At 44.3% G+C, this 24,517-nt stretch overlaps 1 protein-coding gene across 1 annotated transcript in view; it reads left to right on the forward strand.

Annotated features, from left to right (window-relative positions):
- Nucleotides 1-5,540: 5,540 nt before the first annotated feature.
- LOC140722386 (NACHT, LRR and PYD domains-containing protein 3-like) overlaps nt 5,541-24,517 on the forward strand; it is a 120,076-nt gene continuing 101,099 nt past the window's right edge. Inside the window, exons 1-5 of the mRNA XM_073037138.1 lie at nt 5,541-5,630; nt 6,434-6,554; nt 8,054-8,220; nt 13,827-13,998; nt 14,105-14,170. Of these exons, the coding sequence (XP_072893239.1) occupies nt 5,541-5,630; nt 6,434-6,554; nt 8,054-8,220; nt 13,827-13,998; nt 14,105-14,170 (616 nt within the window). The remainder of the gene's footprint in view (nt 5,631-6,433; nt 6,555-8,053; nt 8,221-13,826; nt 13,999-14,104; nt 14,171-24,517) is intronic.

A 24,517-nucleotide genomic window follows, 5' to 3' on the forward strand; every position in this document is an offset into this window, starting at 1 on the left:
GCCACCAAACAGGATAGAACCAGACTACAGCGCACAGTGAGGACTGCCGAGCGCATTATTGGAGCCTCCCTGCCCTCTATTGTGGACCTGTACTCTTCCAGGTTGAAGAAGAGGGCGGGGAACATCATAAAGGACTCCTCCCATCCTCCGCACGGACTGTTTGATCTGCTTCCGTAAGGTAGGCGCTTCAGATCCCTCCAGACTAAGACTAATAGTCACTGGAGAAGTTTTTTCCCTACTGCGGTCACTTTGCTGAACAGTTAACTGCCGGTTAACTGTCGGCTAACAATTACTTGGATTGCACTACCTGTATGTATAATCTATATTTTCATTTATATTTATCATTATTATTGTTATGAGCAGAGAGACAACATCTGCCGGATGTAAATTCCTTGTATGTGCATAGGTACTTGGCGATTAAAGTCTGATTCTGATTCTGATTCTGATTAACGAATATGTGTGTTTTATTCTGTTTGTGTGTTTTTTTAACAAAGACTTTATATATCTAGAAGTGATATTTAGGATAAAAATTCCTGTAATAAATCTCATTGACAGTTGATAAAAGTATGGAAGTCTACACTCAGGGGGTACGTTTTTATGTACCCCTGTACCTAATGATGTGACACTGAGTGAATGCTCGGGGTTTACTGCGGCTGCACCCCGTCCACATTCTATGTTAGGCGCTCAGTGACGCTCTCTTGCACTCCGCTGTCGGAGTGCGTGGTTATTGGAGTTCTTGCCGCTTTCCTGTCGGATTTAATCAGTCTGCCCAATCTCACTGAGCTCTCTCATTAACGCGGCCTTTAGAACCGCTGTTCACCGGATTTTCCTTTGATTTGATTCCGGACCATTCTCAGTAAACCGAGAGATTTATACTTGAGAATCCAAGCTGCTGATCAGTTTCCGTAACACTCAGACCACCCGGTCTGGCACCAGCCATCACTCCACGGTCAACGTCACTTACATCACATTTATTTCCTCTTCAGATGTTTGGCCTGAATAACAACTGAACCTGTTGACCATATCTGCATGTGTTTGTGCTTTGAGTTGCAAGCAGATGATTAACAGATTCGTATTAATGAGCTGGTATAGAGTTGTACCTAACAAAGAGTCCATTTAGTGCATTTCCCATTTAGGCAAACCCTCACCCATCTCGAATATGAACACGGATGAGATCTGGGCATGATTGTTGATGATTTGCATGTTTGTAACAACAGCCTGTCGCTGTCAAGGCAGTGGACAAAACACTGTTATAAGGTGGGGATAATCTGGAGAGAGAGACCCGTCACTGTTCCCTCTAAACTGCGAGTCTGCGGAACCAAAATGCTCCCACGAACGGAGCCTTCGTTGCAGCGCAGATGGAATTAAACACTGTCGGATAAACGTTTATGAAACCTGAAAGTTTTTCTTTGTTGTACTGCATTTTTATCCTATCCTTTAATTAGTAATTAAAATCAAAAGAATTTTTTTTCTCTTGTTTGTCTTCATCCTTAAATATTCATAGTTGCATTTTACAAAAGAGGACACATCTACGATGTTGTGCTTTTCTCAGTCCGTGTGAAAATTTCCGGCTCAGAGCAATGGTTGATCCATGTAGCTGCAAAAATAGTAATTAGAGGGAACATTGGAGACCGAACCACGTTACATGCTGTGCATATTAATCACGATTGAATATGGTACATTATCGTGCTTCCTGTTATAGAGGAGATGTTAAAAGTCATTAAAGTGGACAAAACAGTTTCACCGGGAGCCTCTCTGTTATCCATGAAATAGTAATGAATAACGCAAGAAAAATTAATAATAATTTCGACTTGTCCATGGGAGCGTATTGTGAGGCAATGAAGCTCAAGTGCTTAACAATACAGAACTAACGTTGAGCAGCGAATACATAGAAGGTCCATTTACTATAAATTAAGAGCTTTTCGTTTTCGTTTCTCGAAAGATCACTATTAATGCTCCGAAAATCACTTCTACTACCTTTTCAGAACACTGTGTGTAGTACCTGCCCCATTATAGGTATGAGCAAGGATGTGATCTGGGCCAAATTGCGCAATTAAGCGTTCAGCATATCACGCATCATCCTGGATAATCCCAGTTCTGATACTGGGTCTTCCACAGTGTCTTGTTCCACAGATCCAATCTGATGTACCGAGTTTCCGGCAATTTATAAGAGGACGCAGGAATATGGCATTGGGGCGGAAAAAAAATCAACCATGATTGAATGATGGAGGAGACTCGATGGACTGAATCACTTCATTCTGCTCTGATATCTTATCATGACTGAATGATGAGTCCTTCATATCCCGTATCAGGATTTGTGACTTGTGAGGGACAATTACAGATTTGTTCCATGAGATTCTTTTATTTGTCTTCAGTGTTTAGATTTCAGTGAGATTCGCTTTTGAAAAAATTGAGCAGAAATATGTTTTTCTCCTTTGTATTGTTAATGTGCTTCATTATCTCCCTGGTTAAAGTTAGATCTGCGGTGAGAGATTGATTGGAAGAAAAGCCCACAGCTGGAAAGAAGCCACGAATGAGAACGAGGGAACAGCGACAAGTGAACCAGCCCGAGGACTGAGAGTACCAACTGAAGAGAACCCTCTGACTCAGAGTTTTCATTGATTCAGTCAGGAGAAAGTTTGGTGAGTCTCATTCACTCGAACACTGGTCCTGTAAACATTACATATCTGTACAAAGGAAGGTACGAAATAGGTGGAACGCCTCTGTCAGTCCCATTTGCAATCATTCCAGGTCTGGTAATGTGCTTTCAGAAGCCCAGCTCTTTAAAGTCATTCACATTCTCTGAGCGTTTGCTCAATTGAAGGTCCTGCATCATCTGAAGAAGCTTTTGGTTAGTTCTGATGTTTCCTTGTTACGTTATAATCATCTTAAAATGCGTTGACAATGTCATCCCTTTATAAGAAGCCCCAAATGTGTCGTGTTGTAGTGATTGTAGAAATGTGGAATTACCATGAACTGCAGCAACATGCCCTTGATCCCATTGGCTATTGCAATCTGCAGTGATATACTTATCCTCGAATATATCGTCGCGTAGGCCTCTGCAGAGAACAGACCATTTATAAAGCTAAATATCCCAACACTGCATTTTATTCAGTCCTAACTAGCACACGGCAACCCATAATTTACATTGACATACCTTGGCCTCATCAAGTACTTTTCTGCTAATTACATTGTCAGAACCTGTGAACGTGACATTAAGCAGAGGTGGAAATTCAAAGTTATGTTCCCATGGATGTTGTGCATGGGACTTCAGCAAAGCCTTTGACAAGGTGTCACATGACAGCTTGGCCCCGATGATTAGGTCCCATGCTGTCCGGAGTGAATAAATTGGGTGTATTCTAAATTAGCTTCAAGGTAGCAAGCAAAGAGTGCTGGTTGAAGGTTTCTCCTCGCAATGGAGGCGAGCAATTAGCGATGTGCCGTGAGGCTACAATTTGGGACCTTTGATATTCGTTATTTTATAGCAATGATTTGGATGCGGTTGCACAAGGATTACTTGACTGGTAAGTTCGAAGAATGCACAACATTAGTAGTTGCTGTTCGCAGAGAAGATTATCGTAGCATCTAGGGGATCTAAATGGACAGGGGCTGGTAAAGAGATTGCAAACCCAATCTGATCAGCAGCGGATTCATGCAGATGTTGGGGATCATGTGGAGGAAACAGCCAGAGGAAGTGGATGAGGCAGGTGCAGTTGCATAATTCAAAAAGCAGTTGGGGTGTGTAGATGGAGTGAAGAGGCCAGAAGGGAGATGGCCCCATCACAGGCAATTGTGACCATCTCAGTGGGCACTGTGGTTGGCATTGTTTCGTTGGGCTGAACGCTCTGAATTTGGATTTTATTGCTCTGTGACTCTGTCAGTAGATGCGCCAGGTATCAGTGGACAGATATGGTGTGGCAGTGGTTACTAATAGGGAATGTTTGGTCCCCATGCCAAATGCTACAGGGGATGGAAATACTGTCATATTTGCAAAGTAGTCGTACTCTCTGACTCACTGTCTGCTTGTTGTGAAATTTAGAGCCTCACCAGCAGGTGGAGCTGTCCTGCAGAGCGACCAAAGTGTAAACAAGACGACGACAATCAACAATCGTCAGTCAGAATCAGAATGGACAAAGGTATGATCACAGGGATCTTTGAATTAAACTTTTGTCGCGTTTGTACGCAATAGTTCAGATGAAAAAACTGGCACAGGTGTTAACAGGGCATAGAAAAGTTTCATCAAGCAGTGTCATTTATCCCACTGGTAAAGCGGCCTTGAGTAATTGATCAATCCAACAATTCCAGCGCAGGGACCTGACACCAGTAATGGTCGAATCACTCCGCTCATCATACAAAGCTTCAGCTGAGTGAAAGGAGCAGGGGCTCCTGAATTATGTGGTCGTGAGTGAAACACAGACAGGAATGTGACAGCGATCTTGTGGTTTATGTAAATGTTCAGGGTCAGGGACCATTTCACCTCCAGACAAGCCCTGATATGTAAGACATCCTCAACTTTCATTTATAAAATTCAGAACCAGATGATAGGAGCATTTCCGGGATTTCCGAGATTCTATGATAACACAGCATTTCGGATTTTGGAAGGAAAGCTACCAACTCCCCCCCCCCCCCCCCCTGGTTTTTCTTGCCTGCTACGCAAAGGAGGAGGGGTGTCACCGAAATCTGTTTTCTGTAGCGGAGCGGAGATCATTGCCGGTGCTGGGAATGGCTGAGGATCAGGAGGCAGCTCATTGTAGATACATTTGTGATCTGCTTCGGAGTTTTAACACCCCAGTGAATGTCTGGGCTGTGGAGAAATGGTGAACCTGAGTTTCTAAATGTTTCTCTCTTGATATGATCTTCTACCTGAATTTAAATTCCCAGCATCTTGGCTGGGAAACCCGGCATAACCAATGACCAAATGTCTCTGTCACCCGTAGACAATGTGATTGTGCTCAAATCTGAGATTCCAGCTGGAATAAAAACGATGCTCCAGCCTGGAAACGGGTCCTTCGGCCCATATAATTCATGCTGATCTAAGTGTCCCATTTTCCTGCAGTTTTCCCAAATTTCCCGAGTAAACTTCTTCTCCCCTTTTTCCTGCCCACATGTCTCAATTTTGTAATTTTATTTGTGTTTGCGGCCTCCACTGGATGCATGTAATTTATACCCATCAGTAACCATGTGGAAAAATGCCCCTTTGGTCCCTTTTAAATCTCTGTCCTCGAGTCTCAGACTCCCTTACCCGGGCAAAAAGACTGTGACCATCTACCCTATCTGCACCCCTGATTACTGTATGTGTCTGTGTAAGGTTTCCCTTCAAGCTCCTGAGCTCCAGGGCAAACTGCCCCAGCCCAACCATATAACACAAAAAACAACACCCTAGTCCAGTACCGTAGTGTTCATTCTTCACTTCACACTTTCCAGCCTCATCACCTCCATCCTATAGATTAGCAACTGCAACTACACACAAAGCTCTATAACCAAGACTTTGCCAATGACATGCATAGTTGTTACATGAAGATCAGCAGGTAGGGGATAAGATGGCAACCAGGGGAGAGGACAGCATAGAGCGCAAGGGAATGGTCAGCCTGCGACCCAGGGGACCGGAGGACGTGCGTCTCAAGGGAATGGTCAGTCTGTGACCAAGGCGACTGGAGAAAGCAACTCCAGTCCCCTTGTCCAGTCTCCAGCCCCTCGTGTGACAAAGCAACTGGAGAATGTATGATCCAGCAGACTGGACCATGTGTAATCCCGTTGCTGGTCTTTGTGTGACACAGACTACTGGACAGTTAGTGACCGAGGGAGATTTTAGCTTGTGGAAGATAATCACAGTGATATTTCCCGGTATCACCGGACACCGGTGCATTATGATCCCGTGGTCATCCGTGCATTCAACTGCTGTGATTATTATTACTGTGCCTATCCTGTATTTTACTGGGAGTAAATGTGTCCTGTCACCGGCTTATCGGGATGGTTACCTGACAGGGTGTATGGGTCACATTGCCCAGCACAGTTCCACTCCAAATCTGGTCAGCCTGAGTCTCAGCTCCATTGCAGTCTGAATCAGTTTTGCTCAGATCTAAATCATTCTCGTATAACCTGCAATTCATCACTTATTTCAGGTAGGAAATGGAAACGAGTAGCGAAACGACTGAAGAGGTTTTTACTAGGCGGATCATCGAGCGAAGATTATCTGGACACGGGAAGCAAGGTATCAAAGCAGGGTCAGATTGAGAGCGATGTCCCAATGGAATGCGGTCCGGCCGCAGAGGAGGAAGAGCAAATTCAGCCGAGAGAGAGTGGCGTCAGAGACACCGATCAGGACCCTGGAACCAGCACAAGTGAGGCGACTACCTGTCAGCCCAGAGACAGTGACGTCAGAGACACCGATCAGGACACTGGAACCGGCACAAGTGAGGCGACTGTCTGTCAGCCCAGAGACAGTGACGTCAGAGACACCGATCAGGACACTGGAACCGGCACAAGTGAGGCGACTGTCTGTCAACTCGGAAGCTCATTGAACACAGAACTGTCAAGTCCCCAAGAAGGAGCGGGTGAGTGAAATATGAGGGTGATGTGCTCACAGAATGCGGCAGGGTGGAGGGTAAAGGTGAGGCCTTGTTGGAGGGTTGGTCAGAGGAGAGGGAAAATGTGTGGGTGTGGTACATGTGGTGCACTGGGCAGCCGTTACCCCACTACAGGAAATGTACTACCTGCTCTGAGGATTTCCAGGATGTGAATTGGAGGAAATGCAGCTGTCCAGATGAGGAGAGTGTTTCCGGGATGTGTATCAGGGGAAATGTATTCGCCAGGATGGAGAGAGTATCTCTGGGAAGCGAATATTACCAACAGTCACAACATTTATGCCCATCCAAATTTAAATAGGTGAATGGGTCGGATGGGGGATGGACTGGTTTATATTAAATGTGGTCCTTCTATTATGTAATGCCTAGAACATTGTTGGGTAGGCTTTAAGGCAAGTGTTAGATTCAAGTCAAGTCAAGTCACTTTTTTATTGCCATTTCGACCATAACTGCTGATACAGTACATAGTAAAAATGAGTCGTTTTTCAGGACCATGGTGTTGCATGACACATTACAAAAACTAGACTGAACTACGTAAAAAAACAACAGAGGAAAAGAAAAATAACACACAACAACTACACTAAACTACACACCTATCTAGGACTGCATAAAGTGCACAAAACAGTGCAGACATTACAATAAATAATATACGTGACAATAGGGCAGTAAGGTGTCAGGCCAGGCACTGGGTATTGAGGAGTCTGATAGCTCGGGGGAAGAAACTGTTACATAGTCTGGTCGTGAGAGCCCGAATGCTTCGGTGCATTTTCCCAGATGGCAGGAGGGAGAAGAGATTGTACGAGGGGTGCATGGATCCTTTATAATGCTGCTGGCTTTACGGATGCAGCGTGTGGTGTAAATGGCCGTGATGGCGGGAAGCGAGACCCCGGTGATCTTCTCAGCTGACCTCACTATCCGCTGCGGGGTCTTGCGATCTGAGATGGTGCAATTTCCGAACCAGGCAGTGATGCAGCTGCTCAGGATGCTCTCGATACAACCCCTGTAGAATATGATGAGGATGGGGGGTGGGAGATGGACTTTCCTCAGCCTTTGCAGAAAGTGGAGACGCTGCTGGTCTTTCTTTGCTATGGAGCTGGTGTTGAGGGACCAGCTGAGATTCTCCGCTAGATGAACCAAGGGACCAAGAAAATTGTTTTGTTCACATTCAGAGACAGGCTGCTGGCTCTGCACCAGTCCGTTCGCTGCTGCACCTCCTCTCTGTAAGCTGACTCGTCGTTCTTGCTGTGTGTTGCAGCACAGTCGTGGGTCAGCAGAGTGAACAGCAGTGGTCTGTGCACACAGCCGTAGGGGGACTCCGTGCTCAGTGTGATGGTGTTGGAGATGGAGAATTAATCCAATTTTGTATCTGTAGGCAGGTTCAAGACACGGTTTTTTGTTGAGCTGGGTGAGAGCGGTGGAGACGAGGGATATCTGAGTTCAAGCCAACATTTTCCTTTTTATATTCACAGAGCCAGAGTTTACGATCTCCGACCTCCTGGCACAGGGGGAGGAATATCGACTGTACCAACTGACAAAGTTCTACAGAGACAGACTCAAACAAGCAATTGAAGAAAAGGTTGAGAGACTGGGTTGGATGTTGACAAAGGAGGGACATTTCAGCAGACAAGAAAATGAGGTGAGTGCAGTTCCTGTATTGTCACTGATCTGCTGGTATCAGAGGGAATAGTGATCAACATTAATCTCCTGCACGTTTTAGGAGATCGACTTGGGAATGGAGACTTTGATCTCTGACTTGTCTCCCGCAGATCTGGTTTCAGTTTTTAAGGTGGGGAGCACTGGGAACTGCAGGTTTAACATCACCTTTTCTTGCATCACCTACTGTATTTATCAGTGTGAAGTAAGAGCAGTGGCTGCATATCTGGACTTCCAAAAGGCATTCGGTCTGAAACTAATTTCAAATCTTGGCTGAACCGTCGGGAAGCTTCACCTCATCTCATTAATCCAGGATGAGTATTAAACTGTCAATTGGGCCAACCGGCTTCACTGCGGTACCTGAGGGAGGGAAACCAGCTAACCACAGCTTGTCTTGGTTCCGAGAGTTCCCAAACAATGTGTTTCTGACTTGTCATAGTCACAGCAAAGTACAGTGCAGAAACAGGCCTTTTGGCCCATCTATTCCATGCCAGACTACAGACTCTACTTATTCCCATTGACCTGCACCGGGCCATGGCGCTCTATACGCTCATTACGCATGCATCTATTCAGAATTCTCTTAACCACTTGCATTACTTGCCCTGCTAGCTAGTTTCGCACTCTCACCACCCTCTGAGTAAACCGGTTTCACCTTTGTACCCTTTGAACTTTTCACCTTTCACCCTTTAGTGATAACCTCTTGTTGTAGTACCTCTTTACCTCAGTACAAAATGCCTGCTTGCATTTATCCTATCTATATCCCAATGTAATTGTGTACACTTCTATCAAATTTCCGCTCAACCTTTCATGTCCCAATGAATAAAGTCCTAATCAGTTCACTGTTTTCTTATAACTTAGGTCTTCCAGTCCAGGTAATATCCTTGTAATGATTTTTTCTGTACTCTTTCAAACTTATTTCCATCTGTCCTGCAGGTAGGTGTGCAGAACTGCACATAGTATCCAAATTAGGCCTCTCCGACGTCTTATACAACATCATATCGTACACGATATTTTCATTTACCAAGGTTAATGCGCTGAGAAACTTTCTTTCAGAGCCTATCAACATTTGCTGCCACTTTCAATGGCTTATGCACCTGTATTCCCAAATCACTTTGTTCTACCGGTCGCTGTGTAAGATCTACCCTGATTGGTCCATCCAAAGTGCAACATCTTGCACCTGTCTGCATTAAATTGCATCGGCCCCTTTTAAACCCATTCTCCGGTTGGTCCAGAACTCACTGCAAGCTCTTGTAATCTTCCTCTTTGTCCACTGCGCCTTCCCAATGTTGGAGTCATCAGCAAATTTGCTGATGCTCTTAACCGTAATTTCATCCAGATCATTGATATAGATGACAAACAACAACAGGCACAGCACAGATTCCCGTGACACTGCACGAGCTACAGGCGCCAATCAGAAATGCAACAGTCTATAGTGACACTCCGGATTCTTTCCAAAAAGTTAGTGTCTAATCCAGTTTACTACTTTATCTTGAATGCTAAGCAACTGAATCTTCTAGACTGACCTCCTATACGGGACCTTGTCAAATACCGTGCTGAAGTCCATGTAGACAATATCCACAACCTTGCCTTCATCAACTTTCCTGGTAACTTCCTCGAAAATCTCTGAGATTGATTAGATGTGAAAGATCACGCACAAAACTGATATCTTATGACCACAAACATCAATAGTTTGATCTAAAAGGGCAGAAGAAAGCACAAAACATAAAATAAATCTGGTGATCTAGCTGATATCTCATGATCCCAAAAAATCAACAAGTTGTCCTGAAAGGGAAGAAGATCAATAGGATTTCCTGAAAGGGAAGGGGGCAAACAAAAGAAAACTGCTAACTTGCTGAATATCTGACTAATGAGAGACAGGGACACACCATTTCAGGTCACTCTCCTTGGAGCTCACAAACAGTGATTGTCATGTCCTAGATCTGACCTAGTGGTATTAGTAAACCATAGTAAACCAAGTGAGTGACTCTGTTCTCTTTGGGATTCATTGGCGCTGTCTGTAATGAGTCACACAGGCATTATCCAAAGGCAAGAGGTAATCTGTAAATATGATGCTGATCTATAAATTCATCATCTGGAGACATCTGCTTTACTGGTTAAATCTCTTTCACAACTGTAACTCCTCAGACCTGGTAGCAGTGAAACTGAGGGATTATTTTACAGTGCAGTGGACCATCAGGGAATTATGCTGATTTGTTCCATAATTGTTGTCCATTATTCGTGTTATGGAAAAGCTTTCCAATTCCCTTCTGGTAACTGTTCTAGGAGATCAATCATTCAGATCCAGGACATAGAACATAGAATAATACAGCACAGTACAGGCCCTTCAGCCCACAATGTTGTGCCGACCCTTAAATGCTGCTTGACCGTTAAACCCTGCCTCTCTTATTTCTCAGAGCGATGTCCTAAGCCCATCCATATTCAGTTACCTTAATTCCATCATAGATGTATGTTGCTTGAAGACTATTCAATGATTAATTCGTAATTCCTCAGTTAATCAGGAAACCCATGCCTGCATTCAGAAAGTGGTCACCATTTTACGGTATGAGTGCCAGGCAGTAACCATCTCGATTATAAGACAGCCGCACTGACATTTCTTAATCTTCTTTTGTCTTTATACATCATAAGACCATAAAGCATCAGAGCACAATTGGCCATTAGGCCCATCGGTACTGCTCCACCATTACATCATGAGTGATGTACTATCCCTCTCAACCCCATTCTCCTGCCTTCTCCCAGTGAACTTTGTTGACCTGACTAGTCAAGAAGGTACCAACCTCTGTTTTAAATATACCCAATGACCTGGTCTCCACAGCTGTCAGTTCCAATGGATTCTGCAGATTCACTACTCCTCGGTTAAATAATCTCCTCATTTCTGTTCCAAATGGACGTCCCTCAAATGTGAGGCTGTTCCGTCTGGTTCTAGACTCACCCACTTAGAAACAACATCTCCACGTCCTCTCCATGCCTTTCGATATTCCACAGGTTACAATTAGATTCCCCCTCATCCTCCCACACTCCGGCCAGTACAGGTGCATCCAGGAACCATTCCCATCAAAATCTGGTTTAATATCACAGGTTCTGTTAGTTCATATTTTCTCTGATCAGGGGATCAAAATATGCGAGTGCGGTCTGGCCAGTGCTTGTTCTTATATTCTGATCCTCTTGAAATGAATGCTAGCATTGTATTTGCCTTTCCGAACACAGACTCAAACTGCACGGAATCCTGCACCAGGTCTCCAGAGACTCTTTACAACTCCGATTTCTGAATTTTCTCCCAGATTCAAAAATAGTCTACGTCTTCATTATTTCTGTTAAAGTATATGGCCACGTACCTCACTATACTACATTCCAATTGCCACTGATGTGTCCATTTTTTCATAGATCCATGTCCTCCCGCGAATTCCCTGCTTCCTCAAGACTTCCCCTCCCTCCCCATATCTTCGTAACGGCCACAATAATGGCCATAAAGCCTACAAATCATTGACATAACGGAAAAAGAAACTGTCCCAAAACCAACCACTGCAGAACACCACTGGTCACCAACATTCGACCAGAGAAAGCCCTATTTGTTCCCATTCTGTGCTTCCTGGCAGTCAGACAAATCTGTCTGGAGAAAATCGTGGATCCTCTATCTATGCCAGTGTCTTTCTTGTCCTACTGTCGGCCCTTGTTAAACGGCGTCATGTGGGACACCTGGTCAAAGGTCCTCGGGAAGTCCAAGTAAACAACTTGCATTGACTCTCTGTTGTCGACCCAGCATGCTGTTCTCTCAAAAAATTCCAATAGTTCTGTCAGGCAAAATTCCCTTCCATGGATGTTGGCCTTTTTCTTATCATGTGCGTCCGAATACCCCGAAACATTATCCTCAGTTATCGACTGCTGACATCTTCCTAAACGCTGATCAGAATAACTGGCCTATAGTTTAAAATGATCAGTCCTCCGGAACCATTCCAAAATCTAGTGATTCTTGAGTGATCATTACTAATGTCTCCACAATCACTTCAGCCTCCTCTTTCAGAAGCAATCGGGTGAGTTGATCTGGACTCATCTATCTTCAGAACTTTCAGCTTACCAAGCGCCTTCTCCTCAATAATTGCAAATACACTCACTTCTGCCACCGGACATTCTCAAATATCTGGCACGTTCTAGTGTTTTTACAGTGAGGACTGACGCAAAATGCCAACCAATATCTTCCGGCATTTCCTTGTCCCCTGACAGTACCGCTCCACTGTCATTTTCCGGTGGCCCAATATCCACTCACCTCTCTTTCAATCTTCATATATCAGACGGACGTTTTGGTAAGCTATTTTACATCATTCTCTAGCCTACCTTCATATTTCATATTTTCTCTATTTACGGTTCTTGAATTGCCTTCTGTTGATTTGTAAAAACATCCCAGTCCTCCAGCTTTCTACTATATTTTGTAATATTCTGTGCCCTCTCCTTTGCTTTTGTGCTGCTTTGACTACCTCGTCAGCCACGGTTGATCATCCTCCCTTTAGAATAATTCTTCATCCTTGTGATCATTTGTCCTGCACCTTCTGAATTGCTCCGAGAAACTTCAGCCATTCCTGTTCTGCCATTGTCCCTGTTAGTCATTTTCGAATTTATGATTGCCCAGCTCCTCTCTCATGCCGAGGTAATTCCTTTATTCTACTGTAGCACTGATACCTCTAACTTTACTTTCTCCCTTTCAACCTGCTGGCTGAGTTCTGCTATTTTATGATCACTGCCTCTTAAGGGTTTATTTAGCTGAAGCTCCCTAATCAAATCTGGTTCAATACACAACACAGAATCCAGATCCGCCTTTCCTATAGTGGGCTCAACCATAGGCTTCTCTCAAAAGCCATCTCATGGGCATTCTATAAATTCCCTCACTTGGGATTCAGCACCGACCTGATTTTCCAAAGCTACCTGGATATTGAAACTCCCCGTGACAATTTTAGCATTGACTTTTTCCATGCATCTCCTCTCCCCCGTTGTAATTTGTAGCCCACATCCTGGCTACTGTTAACACGCCTGTATATAATTTCCATCAGGGTCATTTTACCTACGCAGTTTCTTAACATCCACATCGTCTAATCCGACATCACCTCTTTCTCAGGACTTTTCATTTTTAATGACAGCAGCTTCGACCCAACACTTTCACATACCTGCGTATCCTTTCGATTCAATATTTATCCTTGGATTTAAGCACCCAACTATAAACTTTTGTCAGCCACGATTCAGTGATGCACGCCATCCATTTGTTTTTGCTCTCTCTCCCCCCTCTCTCCCGTTCTTGTTGTCACATCTTGTTGATGTAATGCTGCACATTGACAAATCGAGGAAATTAATCACATTGCATCCACTGCAGGGTGTCAGTAAATCCTTATTCTTACACACTATTGATTTAGAATTTCCTTCAGTTACTGTTTCTCTGTTAATGACTGAACCCAGAGAGGATGAAGCAACAGCCCAGTGACTGCATCTGTTCTGAAGCTACCGGGGCCATGAACAGATACTTTCTTGCACATTCTCCATGTCTGTCTGTCTGCTCCACAATAAGTCCATTGTTTCCTTTTGTAGAAAGTCACTGAGCTGACAGAGAAGGGAAACCGGGCAGAGAGTTCCAGACTCTTCCTCAGTTTGGTGAATGGCAAAGGCTCCCGGGCCCGGAGGGCGATGTGGGAATCCTTTCTGATGTGGAGGACTGAGTTACCAAAGTTGGACAGAATACTGAGGGAAATACAGGAACACGGTATGTTAAAACCACCCACTGAACACAAAGGCACATTGAGATAAACATTTTAGCTATTTTAATTATCTTAGCTCTGTTTCCATGGATTTTTTTAATACTTAAATAGGTCCTGATCCACAGGAATACATGAACATCGGCCAAGGATTATCTGAATTACCCACTCAGCTGATAGGTGAGTGATGAAATGCACAGTTCAAACCACATCTCAAGTGTTAGTCTGTGACTTGGCAAAGCCTGGGAATCAAAATTCGCTATTAGTCATTCGCTGAACTCTGGATTCAAGTAACAATTCAAAGAATCTCTCTTTGCAGCCTGAATATTCTACGATATATTTTTCTATTAATCCAGCTGTTGGTTCTGATGAAGCCTTCACTCCAGGTCCTCACGCTCTGGGAATCCCAACACACCCTAGGCAGTCTCCTGATACACTGTACGACCCAGTCCAGGTGACTTTTCTATCTTCAGACCTTTCAGCTTCCAAGCCCCTTTTCCTTTGTAATAGCACTACACGCAACTCTGTTCGCTGATGATCTTTACCTTTTGGAATTCTGCCAGTGACTTGCACAGAGTTTGTCTGGCATTTCCTTTTCACCCGTTATTGCAACTACAACAGCAGTTTCTAGTGGTCCGATATTGACCCTCTCCCTTTTTTTACTCTTTATATATCTGGGAAAGAAAAAATATATACTTTGGTATCCTTTCTTATATTATTTACCATTTCCTTGCATTTCCTGCACATTCATGTATAACTAGGAGCATCTATAACATCGTTGCCTCTGACATGACCCTAGTCACTAGACTCTAGACACTAGAATACTACAGCACAGGACAGGCTCTTCCGCCCTGGATGTTGTGCCGACCCATGTATTCCTTTAAAAAGAGTACTAAACCCACACTACCCCGTGACCCTCTATTTTACTTTCATCCATGTGCCTGTCCAAGAGGTTCTTAAATACCCTTAATGTTTTAGCATCCACCACCATCCCTGGCAAGTTGTTCCAGGCACCCACAACCCTTTGTAAAAAACTTACCCCTGATGTCTCCCCTAAATTTCCCTCCCTTAACTTTGTACATATGCCCTCTAGTGTTTGCTATTGGTGCCCTGGGAAACAGGTTCTAGCAATCCACCCTATCTATGCCTCTCATAACTTTTTAGACCTCTATCAAGTGCCCTCTCATCCTTCTACGCTCCAAAGAGAAAAGTCCCAGGTCTGCTAACCTTGCTTCACATGACTTGTTCTCCAAAGCAGACAACATCCTGGTAAATCTCTTCTGCACCCTCTCCATAGCTTCCACATCCTTCCTATAATGAGGTGACCAAAATTGAACACAATACTCTAAGTGCGGTCTCACCAGAGATCTGTAGATTTGCAACTTGGCCTCTCTAGTCTTGAACTCAATCCCCCTATTAATGAAGCCTAGCCTCCCATAGGAGTTCTTAACTATCCTATCAACCCGTGCAGTGACCTTAAGGGATGTATGGATTTGAACCCAAAGGTCCCTCTGTTCATTCACACTCTTAAGTAACCAACGGTTAAACTTGTACTCAGCATTCTGGTTTGTCCTTCCAAAATGCGTCACCTCACACTTATCCGGATTGAACCCCATCTTCCACTTTTCTGCCCAAATCTGCACCCTGTCTATATCCTCTTGTAACCTTCGACAACCTACAGCTCCATCCACAACTCCTCCAATCTTCATGTCATCCACGAATTCACTCACCCATTCTTCCACCTCTACATCCAGGTCATTTATAAAAATCACAAATAGCAGGGGTCCCAGGACAGATCCCTGCGGCACTCCACTAGTCACCGACCTCCAGGCAGAATACTTTCCTTCCACTACTACCCTCTGCTTTCTTCCTGTAAGCCAATTATTTATCCAAACAGCCAAGGTTCCACTTATCCCGTGCCTCATGATTTTCTGGATGAGTCTCTCGTGAGGGACCTTGTCAAATGCCTTGCTAAAATCCATGTAGACCACATCTACTACCGTACCTCCGTCAACTGCTTTTTGTTACCTCTTCAAAAAACCCAGTTAGGCTCGTGAGGCACGACCTTCCCTTCACAAAGCCATGTTGACCCAGACAGTTAATTCCAGGCACCCACAAATCTGTTAAAAACTACCCACAATTGCTGTAAATTTACCCCATCTCACCTTAACCAAATGCCCTCTGGTATTAGACACCAGTCATATGAAAAGAAATAACAAACAAATTACAGGCTGTCGACCCAGACTCATATCTCTCAAACTTGTACACCTCTGTCAGATCTCTATTCTAACTCCAGAATAAACAAACCAAGTTTATCAAACCTCTACTTGTAGCACATGCCACCGAATCCAGGCAACATCCTGATGAACCTGTTCTGCACCCTCTCCTATCCTTCCAAGAGCTGGACAATCAGAAGTGAACACAATACTCCAGATGCTCCCTAAAACCATAAGACCTAGTAGCAGAATTAAGCCATTCGGCTCAGTGAATTTGCTCTTCAATTCCTCTTTACCCCATTATCCCAGTAAACGTCGACGCTCTTCCTAATCAGGAACATATCAACCTGCATTTTAAATATATCCTATGAAGTGTCTTCCTCAGCCGTCTATGACAATAATTTCACAGATTCACCACCCGCCAGCCAAGACATTTCTCCCAGTTTGTGTCCCTGGCAGTCAGGACAATTCCCCACAGTTCTCAAGCATGTTAATATTCCGTATGAACCTCCCATGTGGGACCTTGTCAAACACTCTACCAATATACAAGTAGACAATATCCATGTGTAAGTTCATCCGTCACCTTTGTCACCTCCTGGAGGAACTCAATCAAGGTGGCAAGACACAAACCCAACCCAAAGCCTTGCTACTGAACCCCAAACCAACTCATACATCCTCTCTGTCATACTCCCATGGGGCAGAACATATAAAAGGCTGAAGGTCTGTACCACCAGCCTCAATGACAGCTTTATTCTGCATTTATAAGACTACTAAATGGTCACCTACTATGTTATTATTGGCTCTTAATAATAATAAGACAATTTTATATCTAAAATTATATCATCGTACATCTCGTACCTAATAAAAACTCAGATAACTTAGATAACCACAATATACTCACAGGAGAGCAGACAGAATACCATTCGGGTTTGAACAACAGATAACAGATTATCTAACTCTATTTCAAACCCTGTGGAAAGCAGAAAACTTTCAGTGTTACATTGTCAATCCAAAAAAAACATCTGATTCTGTTCCTCGTGTGTTTAAGAGAAGTTGTAAATATATATAAAATTCATACAATACTTGTGAAATTTCTACAACTGATGAAGCATTCGCGTAAAATAATCATCCTATAATAATACTCTTTAGGTATTAATGCTGGAGTAATAAAATGGATTCAACAGTGGCTAGATGGGAGATGCCAGAGAGTAGTGGTGGATAATTGTTTATCGGGATGGAGGCCGGTGACTAGCGGGGTGCCTCAGGGATCTGTTTTGGGCCCAATGTTGTTTGTAATATACATAAATGATCTGGATGATGGGGTGGTAAATTGGATTAGTAAGTATGCTGATGATACTAAGGTAGGAGGTGTTGTGGATAATGAGGTGGGTTTTCAAAGCTTGCAGGGAGATTTATGCCGGTTAGAAGAATGGGCTGAACGTTGGCAGATGGAGTTTAATGCTGAGAAGTGTGAGGTTCTATATTTTGGCAGGAATAATCCAAATAGAACATACAGGGTAAATGGTAGGGCATTGAGGAATGCAGTGGAACAGAGAGATCTAGGAATAACAGTGCATATTTCCCTGAAGGTGGAGTCTCATGTAGATAGGGTGGTGAAGAAGGCTTTTGGAACGCTGGCCTTTATAAATCAGAGCATTGAGTACAGAAGTTGGGATGTACTGTTAAAATTGTACAAGGCATTGGTAAGGCCAAATTTGGAATATTGTGTACAGTTCTGGTCACCGAATTATAGGAAAGATATCAATAAATTAGAGAGAGTGCAGAGACGATTTACTAGGATGTTACCTGGGTTTCAGCACTTAAGTTACAGAGAAAGGTTGAACAAGTTAGGTCTCTATTCATTGGAGCGTAGAAGGTTGAGGGAGGATTTGATCGAGGTATTTAAAATGTTGAGAGGGATAGATAGAGTTGACGTGAATAGGCTGCTTCCATTGAGAGTAGGGGAGATTCATACGAGAGGACATGATTTGAGAGTTAGGGGGCAAAAGTTTAAGGGAAACACGAGGGGCTATTTCTTTACTCAGAGAGTGATAGTTGTGTGGAATGAGCTTCCTGTAGAAGTAGTAGAGGCCAGTTCAGTTGTGTCATTTAAGGTAAAATTGGATAGGTATATGGACAGGAAAGGAGTGGAGGGTTATGGGCTGAGTGCGGGTAGGTGGGACTAGGTGAGATTAAGAGTTCGGCATGGACTAGGAGGGTCGGAATGGCCTGTTTCCATGCTGTGATTGTTATATGGTTATATGGTTATTAACAACCACAGAGGAACAACGACCACTATCAAAATAAATGGAGGGATTTTCCAGAGCGACTCACTCAGCCCACTTTGGTTTTGTCTAGCATTAAGTCCACTCATAATTTACAGAAACAGATAAAAATCAGGTATCTCAGCAGAAAAAAAATACGAATTATACCTTGACACAGATATACATTGATGATTTGAAATTATTTGCTCTTGCATCAGTAAAGCTGAAACAAACAATTCAAATAATGGAACTAATTTCCAAATATATAAGCATGAACTTTAGACTAGGAAAGTACAGAACGTGATTAAACATAAAGAAAGGTGCAATAGAGCCGGTAGAATATCAAACAGAGCATCGGGATGCAATGCAACAGAATATGAAATGTATATAAGCAAAGAAAATAGATAATAGTATGATAAAGGAAAACCTTCCAACAAAATGTACTTCAAAGCTGAAGAAAATCTGAATTTACTGCTAGGCTGAACAAACTTTGAATTTACATCAAGGATCAAGAAAATCTGCCAAACAGAGCTGAACAGTAAAAATATAACGAAGGTAGTAAACACTCACTGTGCCCATATTGATGTATAATTTTGGTAAAATATCCTGGTCTGAAACAGATCTGGAAAATATGCAAAAGAATAAGAACTTAAATAGCAATTTCTGGAAAACCCCATGTGCACTGGAGCGCACTTGGATTGATATGAACGAGGACAGTATGAGGATGATGAATAACAGATCTAAAAAAAATGAGACAACAGCCAGATAAAAATTTTCAGGATCAGGGTTAATATCATGGACACATGTCGTGAAAATTGTTTTTCTGCGCCAGCAGCACGATTACAGTAAAGTGTGTGCAGTGAGTCTGTATTTATGTATACAATTGTGGAAATAGAATTGTATCAGCGTGAATTAATCATTCTGATGGCCTGGTGGAAGAAGCTGTCACGGAGCCTGTTGGTCCTGGCTTTCACGCTGCGGTACCATTTCCCAGATGGTAGCAGCTAGAACAGTTTGTGCTTGGTGATACTTGGGTCCAGAATGATCCTTCGGGCACTTTTTACCCCCTATCTCTAAAATGACCTGAATAGTAGGAGGTTCACACCTACAGATGCACTGGGCTGTCCGCACCACTCTCTGCAGAGTCCTGCGACTGAGAGAAATACAGTTCCCATACCAGGCAGTGATGCAGCCAGTCAGGATGCACAAAATTGTGCCCCTATAGAAAATCGTTAGCATTTAGGAGCCCATCCCAAACGTCCTCAACCATCTCAACCATCTGTTTTTCTGTTTTTCTTTTTTTTTGTTCAGACTAGAGAATATGCCAGGCAGGATGTTGGAATGCTCCTCTTGCGGGATGTGGGAAGTCAGGGAGACATCCAGTGTCCCTGACAACGATACCTGCAAGAAGTGCATCCAGCTGCAGCTCCTAACAGACCGCATTACGGAACTGGAGCAGGAGCTGGATGACCTGCGGATCATTCGGGAGACTGAGCAGATTATAGATAGTAGCTTCCAGGAGGTAGTTACACCTAAGGAACAGGGCACAGGTAATTGGGTTACCGTCAGGCGAGGGAAGGGGAAAGGGCAGTTAATGCAGGGTTCTTCTGTGGCCATTCCCCTCCAAAATAGGTATACCAATTTGGATACTGTTGGTGGGGGTGGGGGAGGATGGCTTACTTGGGACAAGCTGCGGCAGCCGGATCTCTGGCACTGAGTCTGGTTCTGCAGTGCAGAACGGAGGGAGGAGGAAGAGGAGAGCGGTAGTGATAGGGGATTCCATAGTCAGGGGTACAGACAGGAGATTCTATCGTCGTGACAGAGACTCCCGGATGGTTTGTTGCCTCCCGGGTGCCGTGGTCAGGGATGTCTCTGATCGCCTGCACAGCATTCTGAGGTGGGCGGGTGATCAGCCAGATGTCGTGGTACACATCGGTACCAATGACATAGGTAGAAAGAGTCAGGATGTCCTGAAGAGTGAGTACAGAGAGCTTGGTAGGAAGTTGAAAAACAGGACACAGAGGGTAGCAATCTCTGGATTGCTGCCTGTGCCACGTGCCAGTGAGAGTAAGAGTGCGATGCTCTGGCAGATGAACACGTGGCTGAGAAACTGGTGTAGGGTGCAGGGTTTCAGATTTCTAGCTCACCGGGACCTCTTCCGGGGCAGGTGGGACCTGTACAAGAGAGACGGGTTACACCTGAACTACAAGGGCTCCAATATACTTGCAGGGAGGTTTGCTAGTGTTATTGGGGAGGGTTTAAACTAGATGGGAACCAGAGTGCCAGAGTAGATAGTGGAACGGGGGTAAAAATAAATGATGTTGGTAGTTCATGCAAAGTCACAAATAGCAAGGTTGTGTGTGCTGGTAATAATCTTCTGAGGTGTGTATATTTCAAAGCGAGGAGTATTGTGGGAAAGGCAGACGAGCTGAGGGCCTGGATTGACACGTGGAATTATGACATCATAGCCATTACTGAACCTTGGCTACAGGAGGGGCAGGACTGGCAGCTCAGTGTTCCAGGGTTCCGATCTTTCAGACGTGATAGAGACAGAGGGATGAAGGGTGGGTGGTGGCTTTGCTAGACAGGGAAAATATTACAGCAGTGCTTCGGCAGGACAGATTAGATGGCTTGTCTACTGAGGCCATATGGGTGGAGCTGAGAAACAGGAAGGTATGACCACATTAATAGGGTTGTATTATGGACTACCCAATAGTCAGCGAGAATTGGAGCAGCAAATCTGCAAAGAGATAACAGACAACTGCAGGAGACAGAAATTTGTGATTGTAAAGGATTTTAATTTTCCACACATTGATTGGGACTCCCATACTGTTAAACGTCTAGATGGGTTAGAGTTTGTAAAATGTGTTCAGGAAAGTTTTCTAAATCAATATATAGATGTACCAACTAGGGAGGATGCAATATTAGATCTCCTATTAGGAAATGAGTTAGGGCAGGTGACGGACGTATGTGTAGGGGAACACTTTCGTTCCAGTGATCATAACGTCATTAGTTTCAACTTGATCATGGATAAAGATAGATCTGGTCCTCGGGTTGACGTTCTAAACCTGAAAAGGGCCAAATTTGAAGAAATGAGAAGAGATCTAAAAATCGTAGATTGGGACAGGTTGTTCTCTGGCAAGGATGTGATTGGTAGGTGGGAGACCTTCAAAGGAGAAATACAGAGAGTAAAGGAGGGAGCTTAGGACACAGCCCTGAGGGGCTCCTGTGTTGAGGGTCAGAGGGGCAGAGGTGAGGGAGCCCACTTTTACCACCTGCTGGCGATCTGACAGGAAATCCAGGACCCAGCTGCACAAGGCAGGGTGAAGGCCGAGGTCTCTGAGCTTCTTGTCAAGCCTGGAGGGAATGATGGTATTGAATGCTGAACTGTAGTCTAATAACATCATTCTCACATAAGCACCCCTCTTCTCCAGATGTTTAAGGAGGTGTGCAGAGCAGTGGCTATTGTGTCATCTGTTGATCGGTTGTGTCAGTAGGTGAATTGTAGGGGGTCCAGTGTGGGTGGTAACAAGCTGCAGATGCAGTCCTTGACCAGTCTCTCAAAGCATTTGCTTATTATTGAGGTGAGTGCGACAGGACGCCAGACGTTCAGGCATGTTGCCTTAGTTGTTTCAGGTACAGGAACAATGGTGGATGATTTGAAGCAGGAGGGAACTCTACATTGGGAGAGGGTGAGATTAAAAATATCCGTAAGTACACCTGCCAGTTGTGCCGCGCGCATCCTGAGTACCCGCCCTGGGACGCCGTCCGGTCCCGCAGGCTTGCGACTGTCCACTCGTTGGAAACACCTGCGAACTTCAGCCTCAGAGATGACCAATGTGCAGGTCGCTTTGTCGGCTCTCCTCGGGGTCTCAGTGTTGGCGATATCGAACCGAGCGTAAAGAGACTTAGATCCTCTGGGAGACAGGCAGCGATGTTGGCAGCACCACTGCACTTAGCTCTGAAGTCTGCATTGGGGTGCAGAGCTTGCCATAAGCTGTGTGTGTTGTTGGTGGAGAGCTGTGCCTGAATACGATCTCTGTATTGTCGTTTCGCTGCCTGGATGACTTTGCACAGATCGGAGCTGAATTTCTTGAGCTCCTGCTGATCACCGGCAATGTAAGCAGTCGGTCACACGGCAAGTGCTGTTCACACGGAACTGTTGATGCAAATTTTGTGGTTTGGGAAGTCCTGACCGATTTCTGAAGGAATTCATCTCCCCTCTGTGACAATAACACACAACTGGGGGATGTTGTTATTACACAGCTGTGATAATAACAGCCGGGAACTCCCTTGGCAGCCGGAAAGGTTTACACAGCAGCACCAGGTACTCCAGATCTGGGGAACAAAAGGGTTTGAGGGCATGGAGATTCTGGGGTTCCACCAAGCATTAATGATCATGAAACATACCCTAAACCCTGTTCTCTTCCCAAATAGGGGGGTGTGTGTGTGTGTGTGTGTGTGTGTGTGTGTGTGTGTGTGTGTGTGTGTGTGTGTGTGTGTGTGTGTGTGTGTGTGTGTGTGTGTGTGTGTGTGTCTGTGTCTGTGAGTGGGGGTGGTGGTACTAGATGACGACACGATTGTTGGTGACGGTAGGGGCCAATTCTGGATCTGTGGACTCGGGAGCAGTTGGGACAGAGGGACAGCTGGGATGCAGGCGCTTGGGTAGTTGGATCCTTCTTGCATCCCCTCTTCTTTTCAGCAGTCGCTCTTCTGGGTTCCTCAGAATTCCTGGCTTTTCCGTGGATCGGCGGCTGCCACTCGTTGACCTCCATATTTACCTGAGAGAGCCTCTGCTTAATTTGGTCCTTGTACCTCCTGCGCGGGGCACCACGATCTCTCTTGCCCTGAGAGAGTTCTCTGTAGAGTACTGCTTTCGGTAACCTGGAGTTATCCATGCGAGACATGTGGCCTGTCAGACGGTGGATCTGGCTGAGCAGCGAAGTGGCTTCAGGGCCTGGAAGTTGAACATATATAGCTGTGCATGTCTGTGTGATTATATGAAATATTAAACTAAATAAGTAGTGCAGAAATAGAAATTTAAAAAGAGATTAGTGAGTCACTATCGATGGGTTCAATGTCCATTCAGAAACTGGATGGCAGAGGAGAAGTTGCTCCTGAATCGTTGAGTGTGCGCCTTACTCCGTTCCTCGTGAACCAGACGGTGATGCAGCCAGTTACAATGCTCTGCAAGTCACACCTGTAGAAATATTCGAGTGATGCTGGAAACTCTGGATGAAATATAGCCACTGTTGTGCCTTCTTTGTAGCTGCATCGATATATTGGGTCCAGGTTAGATACTCGGAGATATTGACAGCCAGGAATTTGGAATTGCTCACTCTTTCCACATCATATCCCTCTGTGAGGACTGATGTGTCGTGTTCCCTCAGCTTGCCTTTTCTGAAATCCACAATTAGCTCTATTGACATACTTTCATAACGCAAGCAGGATTCAGCACTCCGACATGCATATGCAACTCCGATAAGGGGTACACATCACTGAACGTAAATGAAAGCATAACCCATAAAAGTGAAGAAACTATCATAATAGTAGAAAACGTTAACCAATGGAAGAGTCTGACTCCCCACGGAGGACATCCACACGATCTGAGCCGATTAGATGTCGACAAGGAAGCGTCGAGCCCCTGTCTCAGAGTTGGAGACTTCTTCCCAGAAACAGAAGGGATCATTGTAGCAATACAGGACAAGGTTGTTGACACATGTAGTTATCAATAATACAGAATAAACGGCTAATAGATCCAAGACGATATATGCTGAAAATTATAAGAGAAACTACAAACAATCCGACTTTACAAGATCCTGCAGTAGTTCAACTGAATCTCAATACTTGCACAAGCACAATAAAATGGCAAACAACATTCACAAAAACATTGCTTAAACTACAACTAATGAAAAACACCATAATTTACTAAACGTACAAGCCTCTTCCACTTTTAGAGTTAGAGTCCTTCATATCATACTGCGTACGATCATTATTTCAGATAGGATAATACTTGATCTGCGTTCGGATGTAATTTTACAGGATAA

The sequence above is a fragment of the Hemitrygon akajei genome, unplaced genomic scaffold (genome assembly GCF_048418815.1).
Source record: "Hemitrygon akajei unplaced genomic scaffold, sHemAka1.3 Scf000076, whole genome shotgun sequence".
Classification (NCBI taxonomy): Eukaryota; Metazoa; Chordata; class Chondrichthyes; order Myliobatiformes; family Dasyatidae; genus Hemitrygon; species Hemitrygon akajei.